General features: G+C 45.3%; 1 protein-coding gene across 6 annotated transcripts in view; it reads left to right on the top strand.

The window, feature by feature from the left end:
* LOC117335486 (hemicentin-1-like) overlaps positions 1 to 15,717 on the top strand; it is a 98,083-nt gene that overhangs the window by 66,458 nt on the left and 15,908 nt on the right. For all 6 annotated transcript variants that reach the window (XM_033895515.1, XM_033895514.1, XM_033895512.1 and 3 more), the window contains 4 exons: positions 698 to 997; positions 1,833 to 2,132; positions 4,457 to 4,756; positions 14,705 to 15,001. In XM_033895515.1, the coding sequence (XP_033751406.1) occupies positions 698 to 997; positions 1,833 to 2,132; positions 4,457 to 4,756; positions 14,705 to 15,001 (1,197 nt within the window). The remainder of the gene's footprint in view (positions 1 to 697; positions 998 to 1,832; positions 2,133 to 4,456; positions 4,757 to 14,704; positions 15,002 to 15,717) is intronic.

Genomic DNA, 15,717 nt, shown 5'->3' with positions numbered 1-15,717 from the left:
CGGAATAAAAGATGTTGACTTGAGAATTATATGCAAATAATATTTTTTTAAGTACAATCAGTTCTAAGGAGTGACAGAGTAATATTTCTGTTATCTAATCATATTCAATGTTGGAAATACCATCACATCTTTAAATTTGATGCTGACAAAAGCACGTTGTTCATCGTATGATTTTTGGTGGTAATTCAATCTAATTAAAATCTAGATGGTCATTCTCACTACGTTACATGAACATCTAACAACATCCCAGAAGGGGTCACGTTCTGATGGCCTTTGAGATGTGTGTATATCACTTTCAGGGCGAATTGGCATTTTTGTCAGTGTCATCGAACAAAACATTTCGTCACAGCATCATCTGAAGCAAACCATTTCGGCACAGAAAATAACTATATGCTTTATGGGACGAAATGACTTTAACCAAATTGACAGATTAAACAAGCTATGTACTCTAGTCATGCTAATTCGGACATATAAAATCACTTCCAAGATTCTGGAAGTAGTCATTTGATTGGCTAATCCAAAAGGTCACCCTGACGTGACCCCTTATGGGATGTTGTTAGATGTTCATGTAACGTGGTGAGAATGACCATCTAGATTTTAATTAGATTGGTGGTAATTAATATTAATTAACATAGCTGCATTAATGTATTAGAAAAAAATCCTTACTTCAATGACCTTGTGTTGTTGGTCGTTCCAGCCGTACCAAATGTACAAGTTGCTCAGCCATCCTACAGTGTCACAAAGGGTGGTACAATCACACTGGCATGTACAGTAACGGGCATACCCGCAGCCACATCAGTGGCCTGGAAACGGACGTCTGGTGGCACAGAAACTGTAGTATCTACGGCTACAACCAAATACTCAGGTTCGACGATAGCTACTCCGTCGCTCACTATCACTGGAGCCGCTAGCGAAGACGCGGCGACGTACGTGTGTACCGCCACCAACAGCGTCGGCGAGGGAAGGAGTACTCAAACATCCCTCTCAGTTACAGGAGGTAAAATTACTAGAAAACAAAACACACACACACACACACAAATCCCTGTGTGGATCTTTGCGGCTACCATTGAATAATCTTTGTTGGATCTATGTAAAACTTATATTTTCTCAATTTTCCTCTTCCCCGCCTCATTATTTGGACAAAAATGATATCTGATAAAGCATCATTCAATTTAGTTATAAAAATCCTTCAAGTTAGGCATGTAATCACATAAACATCCATCAAGAAATGTTTACCTGAGAAACAATAACTATAGATGAACCTATCATCTCAGATCAGTGACGTCACACGAGGTTAACTAGTGACTAAGATGAACCTTCATATCGATTTTGACTATATTTCCATTTCAACAATAGCTTTATCAGGGATCCAATATTTAATCTAGTCTTAATAGAAATTCATTAAGCTGTTTTTGAGGTAAACAAAACCAATTACGTCCCTAGTGCAGATACACGAGAGTGATACAGGACAGGGCAGTCCCTTGAATCTCTATAAGACATCTCCATGGTAACAGTCCCTTGAATCTCTATTAGACATATCCATGGTAACAGTCCCTTGAATCTCTATAAGACATCTCCATGGTAACAGTCCCTTGGATCTCTATTAGACATCTCCATGGTAACAGTCCCTTGAATCTCGTATTAGACATATCCATGACAGTCCCTTGAATCTCGTATTAGACATTTCCGTGGTAACAGTCCCTTGAATCTCATTTCAACCATTTCCATGGTAACAGTCCCTTGAATCTCATTTCAACCATTTCCATGGTAACAGTCCCTTGAATCTCATTTCAGACATCTCCATGGTAACAGTCCCTTGAATCTCATTTCAGATATTCCGACCGTAACAGTTCCCGACCCAACATACTCTATCATATCCGGAAATTCGATCACTCTTCGGTGTATCGTGTCAGCAACGCCCCCTGTCAACAGCATTCAATGGAAGAAGATTAAAAACGCCGTAACAACAAATATTGACGTCAGCTTGGCGGCATACACCGGTGGTACAACCGGAAGTCCGTCCCTAACCATCGTGACGGCTTCAGCTGCTGATACAGCAGAATATATTTGTACAGCGACAAACAGTGTGGGAACAGCACAAAGCGGCCGGACCTCTCTCACTGTAACTGGAGGTAAGGGAACTAGACCAAGTCTAAGGTCTTTATTAAATTTAAGGTTTTCTGTCTCACACGAATTGTTAACAATTGTCACAATGGTTGGTAATAACAAAGAAAACAATACACTCCAAGACAATTTTCCATTAGCCACTTTGATATATTTGGCCAATTACCAGTCAAGGCTGAAAACCTGTGAAATGTTATTGTATTTCACATATACATCTGAAATATTGTATATCGTTACCTTCGGATCAACAACACATAGTGCATATGATACATATTGTGCTAATAAATAGATATATAACTTAGCAACACAAATGACGAAGGAAGACCATTTTAAGGCTCGTGCCCTGACCGGGCCTCGAACTCACAATCTACCGCACATTTTCGCCCAGCCAGAAATACCTACATCAGTCTTACACTACTGCGCCTCAACCATTAAATAATAATTTTACGCTAACTACACGGAGTTCTTTTGACTGCAAAAATTTCCCCCACGCGTATTATTTTGATATATAATTTACGCAATCTCACAAACGAATGTCGATCTATCGCGAAAATTACGCCAACACGTAAAGCTTACATATCAAAATCGCGAAATTAACCCCCTCCCCGCGAATATAACCACGTTAACAGTAAGTTAGTGGCTATCTGCACCTTTCAACCACATCACGGACACTATATATATATATATAAAAAATAAAAAAAAACAGACTTTGCCGCAAGGCCTTTCTGCCCTCTCAGGCTTCTTCAGGCGGACTGAACTTTTGTTTATTTGTACGTTGCTTAGATATGTATGACGTCATCAATTGTGATGACGTTAACAATAGCGTGACGTAATAAACAAGGTCGGAACAGATGGAATACTGGAATACTGTACATTCAATAAACTTATTCTGCATTTAAGTTTGGTTTTAGCATTTTGATAAACATTTTTTCTTTTAACTCTCTTGTAACTACATCGTCACTATTTAACTTGTAGATAGGTAAAACATAAAAATCATTCCCAGAACACTGGTGAATATGTTTGCTTACCTTTAAAAATCTCAAGTCATCATCTTTAATTTGCTGCCTGTGTACATTCATACGCAATCTTAATTCGCACCCAGTTTGGCCAACATAAAATTCACCACATGACTTGCATATTATAGTGTAAATGACGTTTTTAGAATTACATGTAATATTAGATCGTATTTCTATTTTTGAGTCATTTATAAAAGTATAGTTTTTACACACAATAAGAATCTTACATGTACCACATCTGGGTTTCATACACTTTTGTACACCATTGTCGGCATGCGAGGTGTTCATATCAAATTTTGATCTACATAACAAACGTTTCAAATTCTTAGCTTGTCTTTTGCAATTGATAACTTTGTTATTTTCAAAAATATGTTTCATTTTCACACTATTTTTCATGTAGGTTTCATAATGTGTTATAATAGGTAGCATATTACAATTATTAGGATTATACGTAGTTACAAATGGTATGATATTGGTATCCTTATTTTGAATCCTATCGGTGTGAACAGAAATTGGACCCTTTTCCTTAGCTTTCTGAATAGCATTCTGTATTACCTCAGTAGGATAATGTTTGTTCTTGAGGTACACTTTCAAGTCATTCAGTCGCTCATTTAACTTCTCCTTATCTCTAACAACTGTAATTAATTTGGATGCTAGACCATATGGAATATTCAGTTTGGTATGTTTAGCATGGTTGGAAAAAAAATCCAAATAATTATGTGAATCTGTAGCTTTACTATACAAATCGGTAACTATAGTATTATCAAAAAGTTCAACAAAAATGTCCAAAAATGGCATCCCAGTGTCACTGACTTCCATAGTATAATTTAAATCAGGATGTAAAGAATTTAGAATATATATATTTATCATTATTGCATTTTCACAATTAGCATTCTATGTATGTATATAACGTAATAGACTATTGATCATTTGACCATATCATGGTATCAGGGCCGACCATCACTGCGCCATTCAAACGGTTTTTGAAGAACGTGGATGTGGCCCAGTGGTATAAGCGGCGGGGTTTTTCTTGCTGAGCTATTACAAATTTAGATGCCGTAGTTAGTGAGTCCGAGGCCCTAAAAAGTAGAAATATCTTCTTTCGTCATAGTTATTATATTACAAATCTTTGATTACATATGATATAAATATCGACCGAAAAAGTGATATATTTATCATTATAAATGTTAAATATATTTTAAACTTAATAGTTCATCATTTGGTATCATTATTTATGAAAATTATAAATCTTTAACATTTAAAAAAATAGAATATATTGTATATGTAGTATTGATTTTTATTATTGTTCAAATCAGCTGTCCCAACTGTGAATATACCAGTCTCCGCCTACTCTGTCGTCACTGGACAATCAATCACTATCGTATGTAACGTGGTAGCTAATCCGGGAGCGAGCGCTATCTCGTGGTCCAAGACAGTTGGCACCGTCACATCTGTCTTGAACATCGACAACAACAAGTTCACCGGAGGAAATATTCAAACGCCATCCCTCACCATTACCAACGCTGGCGCCAACGATGCGGCCTCGTACACGTGTAAAGCTACCAACGTTGTAGGATCTGGATCTAGTAACGCGGCGGTACTCACGGTTACAGGAGGTAGGTCACGTTACGGAAGTTAGGTAACGTCAGTGGCGGTAGATCACGTCAGTGGGGCAGATCACGTCAGCAGGGGTAGGTCATGTCATTAGGGGTAGGTCACGTCAGTGGGGGTAGGTCACGCCAGTGGGGGTAGGTCACGCCAGTAGGGGTAGGTCACGTCAGTGGGGTAGGTCACGTCAGTGGGGGTGTGTCAAGTCAGTGGGGGAAGGTCACGCCAGTAGGGGTAGGTCACGTCAGTGGGGGTAGGTCATGTAAGCGTGGGTAGGTCACGTCAGTGGGGATAGGTCATGTCAGTGGGGGTAGGTCATGTCAGTGGGGGTAGGTGATGTCAGTGGGGATAGGTGATGTCATTGAGGGTAGGTCATGTCAGTGGGGGTAGGTCCTGTCAGTAGGGGTAGGTCATGTCATTGTGGGTAGGTCATGTCAGTGGGGGTAGGTCCTGTCAGTAGGGGTAGGTCATGTCATTGTGAGTAGGTCATGTCAGTGGGGGTAGGTCCTGTCAGTGGGGTTAGGTCATGTCAGTGGTGGTAAGTCATGTCAGTGGTGGTAAGTCATGTCAGTAGGGGCAGGTCATGTCAGTGGTGGTAGGTCATGTTAGTAGGGGTAGGTCAGGTCAGTAGTGGTAGGTCATGTCAGTGGGGATAGGTCATGTCAGTAGTGGTAGGTCATGTCAGTGGGGATAGGTCATGTCAGTGTGGGTAGGTCATTTAATCGTGGGTAGGTCATGTCAGTAGGGGTAGGTCATCTCAGTGGGAATAGGTCATGTTAGTAGGGGTAGGTCATGTCAGTGTGGGTAGGTCATGTCAGCAGGGGTAGGTCACGTCAGTAGTGGTAGGTCACGTTAGTAGTGGTAGGTCATGTCAGTGGGGGTAGGTCACGTCAGTAGTGGTAGGTCATGTCAGTGGGGGTAGGTCATGTTAGTGATGGTAGGTCACGTCAGTAGGGGTAGGTCATGTCTGTGGGGTAGGTCATGACAATGGGGTTAGGTCATGTCAGTGGGGGTAGGTCAAATCAGCGGGGGTAGGTCATGTCAGTAGGGGTAGGTCATGTCAGTAGTGGTAGGTCACGTCTGTGGGGGTAGGTAATGTCAGTAGGGGTAGGTCATGTCAGTAGGGGTAGGTAATGTCAGTAGGGGTAGGTAATGTCAGTAGGGGTAGGTAGTGTCAGCGGGGGTAGGTCATGTCAGTAGGGGTAGGTAATGTCAGTAGGGGTAGGTAATGTCAGTAGGGGTAGGTCATGTCAGTAGGGGTAGGTCATGTCAGTAGGGGTAGGTAGTGTCAGCGGGGGTAGGTCATGTCAGTAGGGGTAGGTCATGTCTGTGGGGGTAGGTCATGACAGTGGGGGTAGTTCATGTCAGTGTGGGTAGGTCATGTCAGTGGGGGTAGGTCTTGTCAGTGGAGGTAGGTCATGTCAGTAAGGGTAGGTCATGTCAGTAGGGGTAGGTCATGTCAGTGGAGGTAGGTCATGTAAGCGTGGGTAGGTCACGTCAGTGGGGGTAGGTGATGTCAGTGGGGGTAGGTGATGTCAGTAGGGGTAGGTCATGTCAGTGGTGGTAGGTCACGTCAGTGGGGGTACGTCATGTCAGTGGGGGTAATGTCAGCGGGGGTAGGTCATGTCAGTAGGGGTAGGTCATGTCAGTAGGGGTAGGTCATGTCAGTAGGGGGTAGGTCATGTCAGTAGGGGTAGGTCATCTCAGTGGGGGTAGGTCATGTTAGTAGGGGTAGGTAATGTCAGTGTGGGTAGGTCACGTCAGTAGGGGTAGGTCTTGTTAGTGGGGGTAGGTCATGTTAGTGTGGGTAGGTCATGTCAGTAGGGGTAGGTCATGTCAGTAGGGGTAGGTCATGTCTGTGGGGGTAGGTCATGACAGTGGGGTAAGGACATGTCAGTGTGGGTAGGTCATGTCAGTAGGGGTAGGTCATGTCAGTGGTGGTAGGTCATGTTAGTGTGGGTAGGTCATGTCAGTGTGGGTAGGTCATGTTAGTAGGGGTAGGTCATGTAAGCGTGGGTAGGTCACGTCAGTGGGGGTAGGTCATGTCAGTAGGGGTAGGTCATGTCAGTGGTGGTAGGTCATGTCAGTGTGGGTAGGTCATGTCAGTGGGGGTAGGTCATGTCAGTGTGGGTAGGTCATGTCAGTGTGGGTAGGTCATGTCAGTGTGGGTAGGTCATGTCAGTGGGGGTAGGTCATGTCAGTGTGGGTAGGTCATGTTAGTGGTGGTAGGTCATGTCAGGGGTAGGTCATGTCAGTGGAGGTAGGTCATGTAAGCGTGGGTAGGTCACGTTAGTAGGGGTAGGTCATGTCAGTGTGGGTAGGTCATGTTAGTGTGGGTAGGTCATGTCAGTGGGGGTAGGTCATGTCAGTGGGGGTAGGTCATGTCAGTGGGGGTAGGTCATGTCAGTGTGGGTAGGTCATGTCAGTGTGGGTAGGTCATGTCAGTGTGGGTAGGTCATGTTAGTGGTGGTAGGTCATGTCAGTAGGGGTAGGTCATGTCAGTGTGGGTAGGTCATGTCAGTAGGGGTAGGTCATGTCAGTGGTGGTAGGTCATGTCAGTGTGGGTAGGTCATGTCAGCAGGGGTAGGTCACGTCAGTAGTGGTAGGTCACGTCAGTAGTGGTAGGTCATGTCAGTGTGGGTAGGTCATGTCAGTGGGGGTAGGTCATGTTAGTGGTGGTAGGTCATGTTAGTGGTGGTAGGTCATGTCAGTGTGGGTAGGTCATGTTAGTGTGGGTAGGTCATCTCAGTGGGGATAGGTCATGTTAGTGGGGGTAGGTCATGTTAGTAGTGGCAGGTCATGTCAGTGGAGGTAGGTCATGTCAGTGTGGGTAGGTCATGTCAGTAGGGGTAGGTCATGTCAGTGTGGGTAGGTCATGTCAGTGTGGGTAGGTCATGTCAGTGTGGGTAGGTCATGTTAGTGGGGGTAGGTCATGTCAGTGTGGGTAGGTCATATCAGTGGGGGTAGGTAGTGTCAGCGGGGGTAGGTCATGTCAGTAGTGGTAGGTCATGTCAGTGTGGGTAGGTCATGTTAGTGGGGGTAGGTCATGTTAGTGTGGGTAGGTCATGTCAGTGTGGGTAGGTCATGTTAGTGTGGGTAGGTCATGTCAGTGTGGGTAGGTCACGTCAGTAGTGGTAGGTCATGTTAGTAGGGGTAGGTCATGTCAGCAGGGGTAGGTGATGTCAGTAGGGGTAGGTCATGTCAGTGGTGGTAGGTCATGTCAGTGTGGGTAGGTCATGTTAGTAGTGGTAGGTCACGTCAGTATTTGTATTTCATGTCAGTAGGGGTAGGTCATGTCAGTAGGGGTAGGTCATGTCAGTGTGGGTAGGTCATGTCAGTAGGGGTAGGTCATGTCAGTAGTGGTAGGTCATGTCAGTGTGGGTAGGTCATGTTAGTAGGGGTAGGTCATGTTAGTGTGGGTAGGTCATGTCAGTGGTGGTAGGTCATGTCAGTAAGGGTAGGTGATGTCAGTAGGGGTAGGTGATGTCAGTAGGGGTAGGTGATGTCAGTGGTGGTAGGTCATGTCAGTGGTGGTAGGTCACGTCAGTAGTGGTAGGTCATGTTAGTAGGGGTAGGTCATGTCAGCAGGGGTAGGTGATGTCAGTAGGGGTAGGTCATGTCAGTGGTGGTAGGTCATGTCAGTGTGGGTAGGTCATGTCAGCAGGGGTAGGTCACGTCAGTAGGGGTAGGTCATGTTAGTAGGGGTAGGTCATGTCAGTGTGGGTAGGTCACGTCATTAGGGGGTAGGACATGTCAGTAGGGGTAGGTCACGTCAGTAGTGGTAGGTCACGTCAGTAGTGGTAGGTCATGTTAGTAGGGGTAGGTCATGTCAGCAGGGGTAGGTGATGTCAGTAGGGGTAGGTCATGTCAGTGGTGGTAGGTCATGTCAGTGTGGGTAGGTCATGTCAGCAGGGGTAGGTCACGTCAGTAGTGGTAGGTCACGTCAGTAGTGGTAGGTCATGTCAGTGTGGGTAGGTCATGTCAGTGGGGGTAGGTCATGTTAGTGGTGGTAGGTCACGTCAGTGGGGGTAGGTCATGTCAGTGGGGGTAGGTCATGTCAGCGGGGGTAGGTCATGTCAGTAGGGGTAGGTCATGTATGTGGGGGTAGGTCATGACAGTGGGGTAAGGGCATGTCAGTGGGGGTAGGTCATATCCGCGGGGGTAGGTCATGTCAGTAGTGGTAGGTCATGTCAGTATTTGTATTTCATGTCAGTAGGGGTAGGTCATGTCAGTAGGGGTAGGTCATGTCAGTGGGGTTGGGTCATGTCAGTGGGGATAGGTGATGTCATTGTGGGTAGGTCATGTCAGTAGGGGCAAGTCACGTCAGTGGGGGTAGGTCATGTCAGTGTGGGTAGGTCATGTCAGTAGTGGTAGGTCATGTCAGTGGGATAGGTCATGTCAGTGTGGGTAGGTCATGTCAGTGTGGGTAGGTAGTGTCAGCGGGGGTAGGTCATGTCATTGGTGGTAGGTCATGTCAGTAGGGGTAGGTCATGTCAGTGTGGGTAGGTCATGTCAGTAGTGGTAGGTCATGTCAGTGGGATAGGTCATGTCAGTGTGGGTAGGTCATGTCAGTGTGGGTAGGTAGTGTCAGCGGGGGTAGGTCATGTCATTGGTGGTAGGTCATGTCAGTAGGGGTAGGTCATGTCAGTGTGGGTAGGTCATGTCAGTAGTGGTAGGTCATGTCAGTAGTGGTAGGTCATGTCAGTGGGATAGGTCATGTCAGTGTGGGTAGGTCATGTCAGTGGGGGTACGTCATGTCAGCGGGGGTAGGTCATGTCAGTAGGGGTAGATCATGTCAGTGTGGGTAGGTCACGTCAGTGGCGGTAGGTCATGTCAGTAGGGGTAGGTCATGTCAGTAGGGGTAGGTCATGTCAGTAGGGATAGGTCATGTCTGTGGGGGTAGGTAATGTCAGTAGGGGTAGGTAGTATCAGCGGGGGTAGGTCATGTCAGTAGGGGTAGGTCATGTCAGTAGGGGTAGGTCATGTCTGGGGGGGGGGGGGTAGGTCATGACAGTGGGGGTAGGACATGTCAGTGTGGGTAGGTCATGTCAGTGAGGGTAGGTCATGTCAGTGGGGGTAGGTCTTGTCAGTAGGGGTAGGTAATGTCAGTGGAGGTAGGTCATGTCTGTGGGGGTAGGTCATGACAGTGGGGGTAGGTCATGTCAGTGGTGGTAGGTCATGTCAGGAGGGGTACGTGATGTCAGTGGGGGTAGGTGATGTCAGTGGGGGTAGGTGATGTCAGTGGGGGTAGGTGATGTCAGTAGTGGTAGGTCATGTCAGTGGGGGTAGGTCATGTCAGTGGTGATAGGTCACGTCAGTGGGGGTAGGTCATGTCAGTGGGGTAATGTCAGCGGGGTAGGTCATGTCAGTGGGGGTAATGTCAGCGGGGGTAGGTCATGTCAGTGGGGGTAATGTCAGCGGGGGTAGGTCATGTCAGTGGGGTAGGTCATGTCAGTAGGGGGTAGGTCATGTCAGTAGGGGTAGGTCATGTCAGTAGGGGTAGGTCATGTCAGTAGGGGTAGGTCATGTCAATGGGGGTAGGTAATGTCTGGGGGTAGGTCATGTCAGTAGTGGTAGGTCACGTCAGTTGGTGTAAATCTTATCACTGGAGACAGGACATTTTTGTGGGGAAACTTGCGTTACTTGAATTGGATCTGATCACTGGACGTATATCTGGTCACAGGAAGTAGGTCTGATTACTGGACATATATCTGGTCACAGGAAGTAGGCCTGATCACTGGAATTACATCTTGTCACAGGAAGTAGGTCTGATCACTGGACATATATCTGGTCACAGGAAATAGGTCTGATCACTGGACATATATCTGGTCACAGGAAGTAGGTCTGGTCCATGGACTAATATCTAGTCACAGGAAGTAGGTATGATTACTGGACGTAGGTCTGGTCACAGGAAGTAGGTCTGATCACTGGACATATATCTGGTCACAGGAAGTAGGTCTGATCACTGGACTAATATCTTGTCACAGGAAGTAGGTATGATTACTGGACGTAGGTCTGGTCACAGGAAGTAGGTCTGATCACTGGACATATATCTGGTCACAGGAAGTAGGTCTGATCACTGGACTAATATCTTGTCACAGGAAGTAGGTATGATCAATGGACTAATATCTGGTCACAGGAAGTAGGTATGATCACTAGACATATATCTGGTTACAGGAAGTATGTCTGATCACTGGACGTAGGTCTGGTCACAGGAAGTAGGTCTGATCGCTGGACATAGGTCTGGTCACAGGAAGTAGGTCTGATCACTGGACATATATCTGGTTACAGAAAGTAGGTCTGATCACTAGACATATATCTGGCTACAGGAAGTAGGTCTGATCACTGGAATTACATCTTGTCACAGGAAGTAGGTCTGATCAGTGGACGTTTATCTGGTTACAGGAAGTAGGTCTGATCACTGGACATATATCTGGTTACAGGAAGTAGGTCTGATCACTGGACGTATATCTGGTCACAGGAAGTAGGTCTGATCACTGGACGTATATCTGGTCACAGGAAGTAGGTCTGATTACTGGACGTAGGTCTGGTCACAGGAAGTAGGTCTGATCACTGGACGTATATCTGGTCACAGGAAGTAGGTCTGATTACTGGACATATATCTGGTCACAGGAAGTAGGTCTGATCACTGGACATATATCTGGTCACAGGAAGTAGGTCTGATCACTGGACGTAGGTCTGGTCACAGGAAGTAGGTCTGATCACTGGACGTATATCTGGTCACAGGAAGTAGGTCTGATCACTGACCGTATATCTGTTAACAGGAAGTAGGTCTGATCACTGACCGTATATCTGGTCACGTCAGTAGGGGTAGATCATATCATTGAAGGTAGATTCCATTTCTGAAGGTAGTTCCAATCACTGGAGGTAGGCCTAGTCACTAGAGGTAGTTCCAATCACTAGAGGTAGGCCTAGTCACTAGAGGTAGTTCAATCACTAGAGGTAGGCCTAGTCACTAGAGGTGGTTCCAATCACTAGAGGTAGGCCTAGTCACTAGAGGTAGTTTCAATCACTGGAGGTAGGACTAGTCACTAGAGGTAGTTCCAATCACTGGAGGTAGGCCTAGTCACTAGATGTGGTTCCAATCACTAGAGGTAGGCCTAGTCACTAGAGGTAGTTCCAATCACTAGAGGTAGGCCTAGTCACTAGAGGTAGTTCCAATCACTAGAGGTAGGCCTAGTCACTAGAGGTAGTTCCAATCACTGGAGGTAGGCCTAGTCACTAGATGTGGTTCCAATCACTGGAGGTAGGCCTAGTCACTAGATGTAGTTTCAATCACTAGAGGTAGGCCTAGTCACTAGAGGTAGTTTCAATCACTGGAGGTAGGCCTAGTCACTAGAGGTAGTTCCAATCACTGGAGGTAGGCCTAGTCACTAGAGGTGGTTCCAATCACTAGAGGTAGGCCTAGTCACTAGAGGTAGTTTCAATCACTGGAGGTAGGCCTAGTCACTAGAGGTAGTTCAATCACTAGAGGTAGGCCTAGTCACTAGAGGTAGTTCAATCACTAGAGGTAGGCCTAGTCACTAGAGGTGGTTCCAATCACTAGAGGTAGGCCTAGTCACTAGATGTGGTTCCAATCACTGGAGGTAGGCCTAGTCACTAGAGGTAGTTCAATCACTAGAGGTAGGCCTAGTCACTAGAGGTGGTTCCAATCACTAGAGGTAGGCCTAGTCACTAGATGTGGTTCCAATCACTGGAGGTAGGCCTAGTCACTAGATGTAGTTTCAATCACTAGAGGTAGGCCTAGTCACTAGAGGTAGTTTCAATCACTGGAGGTAGGCCTAGTCACTACAGGTAGTTCCAATCACTGGAGGTAGGCCTAGTCACTAGAGGTGGTTCCAATCACTAGAGGTAGGCCTAGTCACTAGAGGTAGTTTCAATCACTGGAGGTAGGCCTAGTCACTAGAGGTAGTTCAATCACTAGAGGTAGGCCTAGTCACTAGAGGTAGTTCAATCACTAGAGGTAGGCCTAGTCACTAGAGGTGGTTCCAATCACTAGAGGTAGGCCTAGTCACTAGATGTGGTTCCAATCACTGGAGGTAGGCCTAGTCACTAGAGGTAGTTCAATCACTAGAGGTAGGCCTAGTCACTAGAGGTGGTTCCAATCACTAGAGGTAGGCCTAATCACTAGATGTGGTTCCAATCACTGGAGGTAGGCCTAGTCACTAGAGGTAGTTCAATCACTAGAGGTAGGCCTAGTCACTAGAGGTGGTTCCAATCACTAGAGGTAGGCCTAGTCACTAGAGGTGGTTCCAATCACTAGAGGTAGGCCTAGTCACTAGAGGTGGTTCCAATCACTATAGGTAGGCCTAGTCACTAGAGGTAGTTCCAATCACTAGAGGTAGGCCTAGTCACTAGAGGTAGTTTCAATCACTGGAGGTAGGCCTAGTCACTAGAGGTAGTTCCAATCACTGGAGGTAGGCCTAGTCACTAGAGGTGGTTCCAATCACTAGAGGTAGGCCTAGTCACTAGAGGTAGTTTCAATCACTGGAGGTAGGCCTAGTCACTAGAGGTAGTTCAATCACTAGAGGTAGGCCTAGTCACTAGAGGTGGTTCCAATCACTAGAGGTAGGCCTAATCACTAGATGTGGTTCCAATCACTGAGGTAGGCCTAGTCCTAGAGGTAGTTCCAATCACTGGAGGTAGGCCTAGTCACTAGAGGTAGTTCAATCACTAGAGGTAGGCCTAGTCACTAGAGGTGGTTCCAATCACTAGAGGTAGGCCTAGTCACTAGAGGTGGTTCCAATCACTGGAGGGTAGGCCTAGTCACTAGAGTAGTTCAATCACTAGAGGTAGGCCTAGTCCACTAGAGGTGGTTCCAATCACTGAGAGGTAGGCCTAGTCACTAGATGTGGTTCCAATCACTGAGGTAGGCCTAGTCACTAGAGGTAGTTCCAATCACGAGGAGGTAGGCCTAGTCACTAGATGTAGTTCAATCACTAGAGGTAGGCCTAGTCACTAGAGGTGGTTCCAATCACTAGAGGTAGGCCTAGTCACTAGATGTGGTTCCAATCACTGGAGGTAGGCCTAGTCACTAGAGGTAGTTCAATCACTAGAGGTAGGCCTAGTCACTAGAGGTGGTTCCAATCACTAGAGGTAGGCCTAATCACTAGATGTGGTTCCAATCACTGGAGGTAGGCCTAGTCACTAGAGGTAGTTCCAATCACTTGAGGTAGGCCTAGTCACTAGAGGTAGTTCAATCACTAGAGGTAGGCCTAGTCACTAGAGGTGGTTCCAATCACTAGAGGTAGGCCTAGTCACTAGAGGTGGTTCCAATCACTATAGGTAGGCCTAGTCACTAGAGGTAGTTCCAATCACTAGAGGTAGGCCTAGTCACTAGAGGTAGTTTCCAATCACTGGAGGTAGGCCTAGTCACTAGAGGTGGTTCCAATCACTAGAGGTAGGCCTAGTCACTAGAGGTAGTTCCAATCACTAGAGGTAGGCCTAGTCACTAGAGGTAGTTCCAATCACTAGAGGTAGGCCTAGTCACTAGAGGTAGTTCCAATCACTGGAGGTAGGCCTAGTCACTAGAGGTGGTTCCAATCACTAGAGGTAGGCCTAGTCACTAGAGGTAGTTCCAATCACTGGAGGTAGGCCTAGTCACTAGATGTAGTTTCAATCACTAGAGGTAGGCCCAGTCACTAGAGGTCCACTTTAAAGGTCTCGTCAGTAAGAGTAAGAATAAGGATTTCATCACTATATCACTATTTCCCGCTCAGCCTCATAAAATAGTTCCGAAATGATTGCTAAAGGAACAGCTGTTTATTGCTAGACATGATTGTAGTAGAACTGATACATCTGTTAATTGCTATCAAGGTCTACATTGCTTAGAAAATTTGACTGGCGTCGGGGGACGAGTGATACATGCAGCACTAACTGTATACTTGATTTAACAGTTCTGTACCGATGTCTTATAAATGCAATTTGTTTTTCAGGCTTACCTACAGTCACTATTCAAAACCCGGCTATCACTGCAGTGGTTGGTTCGTCTGTTACTTTCACCTGCAAGGTGACAGCCAATCCTCAGGCCACTCAAGTCTCCTGGAAACGGACAATTGGAGGGGTCACTACCACACTGACCACAAGTACCAAATTCACGGGATCTACAGTGACCAACCCTTCATTGACCATCAATAATTTAGCAACTGCTGACCAGGGAAGCTATGTATGTACCGCCACAAACCAGGTCGGTGTTGGGGAGAGTTCGCCTGGAACACTTACAGTTACCGGAAGTAAGAAATGTGAAAAAAAGACGAATAATTGGTAGATAGAAAATAAAATCAGAGTTTAAGGGCTTCTTACTGTGAAGAATAGATCTGTTAATGGACCTAGATTGTCTTGCTTTATTTGCCAAAAAAATATGCAGCTCTTAATAAAAGCAATATATTTAACAATCGTGACAAATAACATAGCATAAAAGTAATGTAATGAACAACGTTATCATATAATATAGCATAGATGGCATATAAAAAGCAACGTTTTCAAATATAATAGCATAAATGCAATGTATTAAACAACGTTATCAAATAATACAGCATAAATTCAATGTTATAAACAAATATTTTGAGAAATGTAGCATAAATGCAATGTAATTAACAATGTGATCAAATACCAGGACAAAAATATCAATACAACTGATTGGTTCAGTCAGATCAAACTGGAATTATACATTACACTGTTTAATCACCATCAATATGGTTGTCGGTGGTAACGGTCTCCATATTTAAAAGGAGTTCTCTGAATTCTTCAAACACGTACTTCGATATGCTATATCATAAACTGATGTATATATTTGTTTACAAAACGCGATGATATAATATACTGTATGATAAAGTTAAAAGTATTATTTCATTTTGCTTAAAGTTAAGTTTATAAATCATTGCACTCCTTTACCAAACAATATGAAAACCAATGATCACAATGTTTAAATCTGTTTTGAATCCGAAGT

This window comes from Pecten maximus, chromosome 10 (assembly GCF_902652985.1).
Source record: "Pecten maximus chromosome 10, xPecMax1.1, whole genome shotgun sequence".
Classification (NCBI taxonomy): Eukaryota; Metazoa; Mollusca; class Bivalvia; order Pectinida; family Pectinidae; genus Pecten; species Pecten maximus.
This window is presented reverse-complemented; position numbering and strand designations above follow the sequence as displayed.